Source organism: Mustelus asterias, chromosome 21 (genome assembly GCF_964213995.1).
Source record: "Mustelus asterias chromosome 21, sMusAst1.hap1.1, whole genome shotgun sequence".
NCBI lineage: Eukaryota > Metazoa > Chordata > Chondrichthyes > Carcharhiniformes > Triakidae > Mustelus > Mustelus asterias.
In genome coordinates this window covers 69,925,963-69,935,073 of record NC_135821.1, presented here as the reverse complement: position 1 = coordinate 69,935,073, position 9,111 = coordinate 69,925,963, and the positions used below count along the sequence as shown (strand labels likewise).

The 9,111-nt window shown below is 44.2% G+C and overlaps 1 protein-coding gene across 1 annotated transcript in view; it reads right to left on the bottom strand.

Moving 5' to 3' along the window:
• Positions 1 to 543: 543 nt before the first annotated feature.
• tmem30b (transmembrane protein 30B) overlaps positions 544 to 9,111 on the bottom strand; it is a 29,312-nt gene continuing 20,744 nt past the window's right edge. The window contains exons 6-8 of the mRNA XM_078238172.1: positions 6,740 to 6,886; positions 4,359 to 4,547; positions 544 to 1,531 (exon numbers count right to left, since the gene is read on the bottom strand). Of these exons, the coding sequence (XP_078094298.1) occupies positions 1,344 to 1,531; positions 4,359 to 4,547; positions 6,740 to 6,886 (524 nt within the window). The 3' untranslated portion in view covers positions 544 to 1,343. The remainder of the gene's footprint in view (positions 1,532 to 4,358; positions 4,548 to 6,739; positions 6,887 to 9,111) is intronic.

The following is a 9,111-nucleotide window of genomic DNA, read 5'->3' as shown; positions in this document are numbered from 1 at the left end:
CTACCTGATACGCTGCAGGAAAGGATGTCCCGAGGCATGGTACATTGGGGAAACCATGCAGACGCTACGACAACGGATGAATGAACACCGCTCGACAATCACCAGGCAAGACTGTTCTCTTCCTGTTGGGGAGCACTTCAGCGGTCACGGGCATTCAGCCTCTGATCTTCGGGTAAGCGTTCTCCAAGGCGGCCTTCACGACACACGACAGCGCAGAGTCGCTAAGCAGAAACTGATAGCCAAGTTCCGCACACATGAGGACGGCCTAAACCGGGACCTTGGGTTTATGTCACACTATCGGTAACCCCCACAGCTTGCTTCCTGGACTTGCAGAATCTCACTGGCTGTCCTGTCTGGAGACAATACACATTTCTTTAACCTGTGCTTAATGCTCCCTCCACTCACATTGTCTGTATCTTTAAGACCTGGTTGGCTGTAGAGATTTGCATTTTAATCAGTATTCTGTAACTTGATTTTTTTGTCTCTGTATGCCCTGTTTGAGAGCAGATATCCACTCCATCTGACGAAGGAGCAGCGCTCCGAAAGCTAATGGCATTTGCTACCAAATAAACCTGTTGGACTTTAACCTGGTGTTGTTAAAACTCTTACTGTGTTTACCCCAGTCCAACGTCGGCATCTCCACATCATGAAGCTGGGCCCAGGTGAATAAATTCCTGGCGTGTTGGCTTCCAATTTTCTAGAAAAACATGAAGGACTTTAAACTTTTATCACTGGAATTCTCCAAATAAAAATTCCGACAGGGTGAGAGAGTTGGTTTTGGTGTTTGTAATGAGTATCTCCACTAACAGAAAGCACATCATCCAATCTGATACAAGGGACTGGCATAGTATTAGCATAAAACATAACACACATTCATCAAATTAACAATTAAATGATAGATCCATTTATCTTTTTTGTGGCTATTGAAGGTTGAGACTAGGAAAAAAAAACTGTAGAATTGCATTCCACTGAAGCAACCAAACAAAACACCAAATAGGGGGAAATGGTTTCAAAAGAAGTACAAATGTTGGGACCATTGGTACCTGACTGATGACAATTCTAATAATCGTTCTCATTAACCAGACACTAAATCACCTGACTGTCACAATTATAAAGTGGACATAAATCCGAGAGATTAAAAGAATTTCAAAATAAGTGTAAATATCATTGGAGCTGTACTTAGAGAGCAATAGAAAAATAAAATCATCAATTGCAAGGGTAAAATTCTGCGCTTGGTCCAAGATTAAGGTGGTAAATGGACCGTTAACTTCTAGTGACAGTTTCTGAAACAAATGACCCACCAAGAATCACGTGTTGAAAGGAGCAAGTATTGCATGTTGGGCTTAGTCCTCTTTGAAGACGTGCCGTCCTTGGTACTTGATGTAGACTGCGAACATTACAATTCCTGTAACAATACAGGCGCTACCACATACAAGATAAGCAATCCCCAAGAATGGGTTCCTCCCACCCATCCAGGATATGGTGCTGAAAGTTATTCGTTTCTTTCCATTGAAACTCAACACTGGATAATCTGAAAAGAGTGAGTTAAGGAGGAACAGATCCATGGCTTCAGCAATACCAGATCGCGAGTGAGTGAGTGAGTGTGAGAGAGAGAGAGAGACATGAGATGTGGGCACCAATGGCCCATCCCCAATTGCCCTTGATCAAAGATGGCCAACACCATGGACTGTATAGTCAAGGTACTCTCGCCGCTGTAATAGAGCATAGAACAGTACAGCACAGAACAGGCCCTTCGGTCCACGATGTTGTGCCGAGCTTTATCTGAAACCAAGATCAAGCTATCCCACTCCCTATCATCCTGGTGTGCTCCATGTGCCTATCCAATAACTGCTTAAATGTTCCTAAAGTGTCTGACTCCACTATCACTGCAGGCAGTCCATTCCACACCCCAACCACTCTCTGCGTAAAGAACCTACCTCTGATATCCTTCCTGTATCTCCCACCACGAACCCTATAGTTATGCCCCCTTGTAATAGCTCAATCCACCCGATGTAATGTAGGAAGTTCCATAATTTTGACCCGGCAACAACGAAGGAACAGCTAAACACAACCAAGTCAGAAAAGCCTTGTGGGGAACTTGGAGCTGATGGAGGAGGAACCTTTCAACGTTAACTATTTTAATATATATTCACTCTTAAAACGCGAGGGATGCTGATTGCCAACTGGAGATGGGCAACAAATGCAGACCTTAGTGGGCTAAGCTTCTTCAAAGTGCATTTTAAAAAATCAGCCATGTTGGGTGAGAGTGGTGTCATTTATAAACTAGATTAGAAAAGGATAACAGATTCCCATCACTCAAATATTTCTTTTTAGAACACAAGAAAATTGGCAGATTTAATCGTTAGATTCTGGTGCCAGCTGACAAACTGAAATCAATTTCACAGTTTACCACGATGGGACTCTCTGGAATCAATCCAGTGAACCTCCTCTGAACCTGCCTCCAATGCATCAACATCCCTCCTCAAGTAAGGGACAAAACCTGTACACAGTACTTCAGGTGTGGTCTCAATACTGTACGTGTGGTCTGACTAATGCCCTGTACAGTTGCAGCAACACTTCCCTGCTTTTATATTCTATTCCTTTAGCAATAAATACCATAATTCCATTTGCCGTCCTTACTACCTGCCGCACCAGCAGACCAGATTTCTGCACAAGGACACCCAAATCCCTCAGCATTGAAGCATTCTGAAGTTTCCCTCCATTTAGATAATAAGCTACCTGTTTTCCCGACCGAAATGGATAACCTCAAACTTATTCATGTTAACTTCCATCTGCCAAATTTTTGGCCTATTTATTTCCTCATTGCAATTTACTATCCCACCTGTTTTAGTGTCATCTGCAAATTTGGCCATGGTACTTTTTATCACTGAATCCAAGTCATTCATATAGATTGTAAACAATTGGGGCCCAAGGATTAGACCCTGTGGCATCCCACTAGTTACATCTTGCCAACCAGAAAAGACCCATTTATCCCAATTCTCTGCTTTCTGTTGGCTAACCAGTCCCCAATACAAGCTAATAAATTACCCCTGCCCCCATGTGATCTTACCTTGTGTATTAACCTTTTGTGTGGCACCTTATTAAATGCCCAAGTCCAGCTGTACTACATCTACAGGATCCCCATGATCAACTTTACTTGTCACATCTCGAGTAAATTAGTCAAACATGATTTATCTTTCATAAAACCATGCTGACTCCGATGGATTGTGTTTGTACTTTCTAAATGTCCTGTTATTACTTCCTTAATAATGGATTTTAACTTCCTGATGACAGATGTTAAACTAACTAGCCTATAGTTTCCTACGCTCTGCCTCCCTCCCTTTTTGAACAAGGCATTATTTTAGCATTCGGAGAATTTTGGAATTATAACCAATGGATCAACTATCTCTGCTGTCCCTTCCTTTAAGATCCTAGGGTGTAGGCCATTAGGCCCTAGGGACTGGTCTGCCTTCAATCACAATAGTTTTCTCAGTACTTTTTCCTTAGAATATAAGAACTAGGAGCAGGAGTAGTCCATCTGGCCCCTCAAGCCTGCTCCACCATTCAATAAGATCATGGCTGATCTTTTCGTGGACTCAGCTCCGCTTACCCGCCTGCTCACCATAGCGATGGCGATTGTTCTAAGTCCCTCCCTTGCTATAACCTCTGCATTACCTGTTATTATTGAGATGGTTTTAGTGTCCTTCACCATGAAAACAATGGTGTCTCCGCCATTTCTGTGTTCCCAACTATTAACATTCTAGTCTTACCCTCCAAGGGACCAATATTCATTTTAGCAACTCGCTTCCCTTTTATATACTTAAACTTCTGCTATCCTTTTGTATGTATTGCATTAGTTTTATTTCATAATTTATCTTTTTTCTTCTTAACTTTTGTCTTTCAAAATTTTCCAATCTTCTAGCCTGCCACTGGCCTTTGCATTATTGTATTAGTTTTATCTTTAATTTCCTTGCTTAGTCATTGATGCTTTGCCGTTCTCCCAGTGTCTGCGTGGGCTTCCTCCGGGTACTCCGGTTTCCTCCCACATTCCGAAAGACGTGCTGGTTAGGTGCGTTGGCCGTGCTAAATTCTCCCTCAGTGTACCCGAACAGGAGTGTGGCGACTGGGGGATTTTCACAGTAACTTCATTGCAGTGTTAATGTAAAACCTACTTGTGACACTAATAAATAAAACTTTAAATATGTGGGGTTACAGGGATAGAGCCTGGGTGGGATTGTTGTCAGTGCAGGCTCGATGGGTCACATAGAATCCCTACAGTGCAGAAGGAGGCTTATTGTATTAAATATATTGGTCATGCTAGTCCTGCCACCATTGCCTGATGAAAAATGCAAGGATACTGTAATTTATTTCCACGGAATAATTTCCGGGCTGCAGGCCGCCATCAATACGACGATAAAGTTTGCGAAATGTCGGCAAGGCTGCAGCCCTCATCCACACAATGAAGTCCTCGTTAATGAAGCCATTGTTTGCTGGGTTTGTGTCCAGCTCGTAGGCAGGTCTGGGCCAATTGATAGGCTTCACTGTGCCTGTAATTCAGTGTATAGGAATTGATGCCCAAAGAGAAAATACAGTGAAAATAAATGTCATCCAACATCAATAAAATGATAAAAGCAAATGACATTAATTATTAACAATTAAGTGGAATCTCTTCCTGACCAGTCTAGTTATTGTGCAACAATATCATTGTCTCAATTTTACAGGACAATAATTCTGGCCATGACTTTAATGAGAATTTTACTCAATGATATTGCAAAAACAAAACTTAATCCCCAGTAGGAAAGGAAGAACAGAGATAGCACTTTTCACGACCATCAGACATCTCGAGCTCTTTACAGCCAATGAAGCATGATTGAAATGCTTTTGTGATGGATGCAACCATGAGCCAATTGGTTACATAGCGAGTTATTGTATTATACAGAGCGAGCAATCGACTATAGATTCACACAGGTACAAACACCTTGCTGATCTGTATGGACAAGCCTTTGCACTGATTATACATAGGAATACATGGGGTGCAGTGGCACAGTGGTTAGAAGCTCCAGGGACCCGGGTTCGATTCCCGGCTTGGGTCACTGTCTGCGTGGAGTTTGCACGTTCTCCCCGTGTCGGCGTGGGTTTCCTCCGGGTGCTCCCACAGTCTGAAAGAGGTGCTGGTTAGGGTGCAATGGCCATGCTAAATTCTCCCTCAGTGTACCCGAACAGGCGCCGGAGTGTGGCGACGAGGGGATTTTCACAGTAACTTCATTGCAGTGTTAATGTAAGCCTACTTGTGACACTAAATAAACTTTTAAAAACTTTAATTAAAAATCAAAGCACAAAACCCTCAGCAGTTGGACAACATGACTATTCTACCTTTCTTTGTTAGAATGGACTCGAGGGGTTCAACTTGATTTTCAGCAGAAGGATGTTGGGGCAGGAATAGAGATGGGCAGGCACGGAATTTCAGGTTCCCCTAATTATACCCCAGCCCATCCTCCCAGCAGAAGAATGGGGTAGAGCATGGCAGGCCTACCAGCCTGCAACTGGCAAGCAGCCAACTCAGGCCAGTTAATGAAGGCCAAATGGATTTTTCAGTCAACCTCTGGAAACGGCCTCCCGGTAATAGATCAGGAAGCTAGCGTTCCAGGCAGACCTCAAGGCCGAGGGGGCCCAGCTTCAGAGGCTATTATTAAAGTTTATTTTATTAGTGTCACAAATAGACTTACATTAACAGTGCAATTAAGTTACTGTGAAAATCCCCTAGTCGCCACACTCCGGCGCCTGTTCGGGTACATTGAGGGAGAATTTAACACAGTCAATGCACCCTAACCAGCACGTCTTTCAGACTGTACAAGGAAACCAGAGCACCCGGAGGGAACCCACGCAGACATGGGGAAAATGTGCAGACTCCACATGGACAGTGACCCAAGGCCAGGAATCGAACCCGAGTCCCTGGCGCTGTGAGGCAGCAGTGCTAACCACCGTGCCGTCCCAATGTTAAAATGTGAAGAAGTTGGGGAGAAGGCACCTCCATTTTGAGGTGCCCTTCCTCACTCACCTGTAAGTCAGTACTGGGCAGGGGACTCCAGAAATTACCCACCGTCATTAACTGGACAGCAAGGGAGTGGATCAGACGAGGAATGACCCTTTGGTCATTAATTGCACAAATCAGGGGAAAGAAAATCACAGAGAGATACTGTTCTCTTTACAGTGCAGATTGCTGATCCCCATTGGAGTCAGGCAGGGGATTCTAAAGCCCACAGGGAAAATCCAATGATCCTGGGGCAATGATCCAGGTTTGTCTGTCCCAAAAACCTCCAATCACCATTATTAGTTATGGGCGGCACGGTGGCACAGTGGTTAGCACTGCTGCCTCACAGCACCGAGAACCCGGGTTCAATTCCGGCCGTGGGTCACTATCTGTGCGGAGTCAGCGCGTTCTCTCCGTGTCTGCATGGGTTTCCTCCGGGTGCTCCGGTTTCCTCACACAGTCCAATGATGTGCGGGTTAGGTTGATTGGCCATGCTAAATTGCCCCTTAGTGTTAGGGGATTAGCAGGGTAAACACGTGGGGCTACGGGGATAGGGTCCAGGTGGGATTGTTGTCGGTGCAGATTCAGTGGGCCAAATGGCCTCTTTCTGCACTGTAGGATTCTATGATTTCTACTTCTAATCCCTCAAAAAGGATTTTATAAAAATGAAAATTGGTAGAAACATTCAGTGAAAACAGGTTAATTTACCCTCAAATGCCTGTTTGAGATCAGTTCCATTGTCTGATTTAGGGTTATTGAATTTGACATTGTAGTCCGTCCACCAAGAAATTCCTTTGCCATTTAGAGACACCTTAGAGGTTCCACTGCTGTTTACCTTATAAACCACAAAGGAATCTGAAAGATACAAATGCATTGTCAAGTTTCTTTTACAACTTAGCAGAGTTTACATGTGCCACTTTGTAATGGGGGCAAGGAGAGAGAGAGTACAAAAATGTAAATTCACCATAGTCCCAGATAACCAGAGGATGCTTTCCCCTTTGAGGGGGAGAGTTGACTGGTGGTGATTTTAACCCGAGGATCACCACACCTCAGGTGAGGAGCAAGGTTGAGAAGGCAGGGCCTTCATGAATAACCTCAGCCAGTATGGGAATTGAACATAAGAACTTGGAGCCATCTGATCCCTCGAGCCTGCTCCGCCATTCAATAAGATCGTGGCTGATCTTTTCGTGGACTCAGCTCCACATACCCGCCCACTCACCATAACCCTTAATTCCTTTACTGTTCAAAAATTTATCTATCCTTGCCTTAAAAATATTCAATGAGGTAGCCTCAACTGGGCAGGGAATTCCACAGATTCACAATCCTTTGTGTGAAGAAGTTCCTCCTCAGCTCAGTCCTAAATCTGCTCCCCCTTATTTTGAGGCCATGACCCCTAGTTCTAGTTTCACCTGCCAGTGGAAACAACTTCCCTGCTTCTATCTTATCTATTCCCTTCATAATCTTATATGTCTCTATAAGATCTCCCCTCATTCTTCTGAATTCCAATGAGTATAGCCCCAGTCTACTCAGTCTCTCCTCATAAGCCAAACCTCTCAACTCCGGAATCAACCTAGTGAATCTCCTCTGTACTCCCTCCAGTGCCAGTATGTCCATTCTCAGGTAAGGAGACCAAAACTGTACACAGTACTCCAGGTGTGGCCTCACCAGCACCTTATACAGCTGCAACAGAACCTCGCTGTTTTTAAACTCCATCCCTCCAGCAATGAAGGATAAAATTCCATTTGCCTTCTTAATTACCTACTGCTCCTGCAAACCAACATTTTGTGATTCATGCATAAGGACACCCAGGTCCCTCTGCACAGCAGCATGCTGTTACTTCTACCAAAATGGATGACCTCACATTTACCAACATTGTACTCCATCTGCCAGACCCTTGCCCACTCACTTAGACTATCTATATCCCTTGAACCCACACTGTGGGCACCACTCTGCATCACTGAATCAGCCGTCCATCCAACTGTGCTAATGTGACCTCCCTCTGGGGCAATGTGTTCAACACAGGGGTTCACTGGGAATATTGAACAGAATCAGTCTTCACAAATGCTTTCATGACTTTGCCACATCTTGGGAGAGGTCTTCAGGTTATTCTGAACCATGGTCTGCTCCATGTCTCCTCTTCCTTCTACTTCACCATTGGAGGCAGAACCGGCAACTGAAGCTTGGATTCTCTGATATCCCTTTCCTCTTCCACCTTTGAAAGCCTCCTCAGAACCTGCCGCCTAGACTGTGCACTCACTCCCTCCCTCCCACCAACCGCTGCATCCTGTTCTGGATATTATTCCTTCTTGGAAAACTGCCATCAGGACATTTTGTTATCATAGAATCCCTACAGTACAGAAGGAGGCCATTCAGTCCATCGAGTCTGCATTGATTATGTCTATGTTTATGAATCATAAGGTCAATCCACCATCATCAGCATGGTTTTATAAAGGGTAAGTCATGCTTGACAAACTTGCTTGAGCTCTTTGAGGGCATAACCAGCAAGGTGGATAGGGGGGAACCTATGGATGTGATATATCTGGATTTCCAGAAGACGCTTGACAAGGTGCCACATAAAAGACTGGCCCAGAAGGTAAGATCGCAGGGGATTGGGGGTAGAGTAGTGGATTGGATTGAGGATTGTCTGACTGACAGAAAGCAGAGGGTCAGGATAAATGGGTCCTTCTCTGGCTGGTGAAACGTAACTAACGGGGTGCCACAGGGGTCAGTCCTCAGACCTCAACTGTTTACAATCTATGTCAATGATCTGCAAGCAGGGACAGAGTGTAACATAGCAAAATTGCAGATGATACTAAAATAGGTGGAAAAGCTGGCAGTGAAGAGGATATAAAGATTCTACAGATGGATATAGATAGGCTAGGAGAATGGGCCAAAATTTGGCAGATGGAATTTAATGTGAATAAGTGTGAGGTTGTCCATTTTGGCAGAAAAAAATAGAAAGGCAAATTATTACCTAAATGGAAAGCAGATTCAAGATGTGTCCAGGCAGAGGGATCTGGGTGTCTGTGTTCACGAATAACAGAAAATCAGTATGCAGGTGCAGCATGTAATAAAAAAAG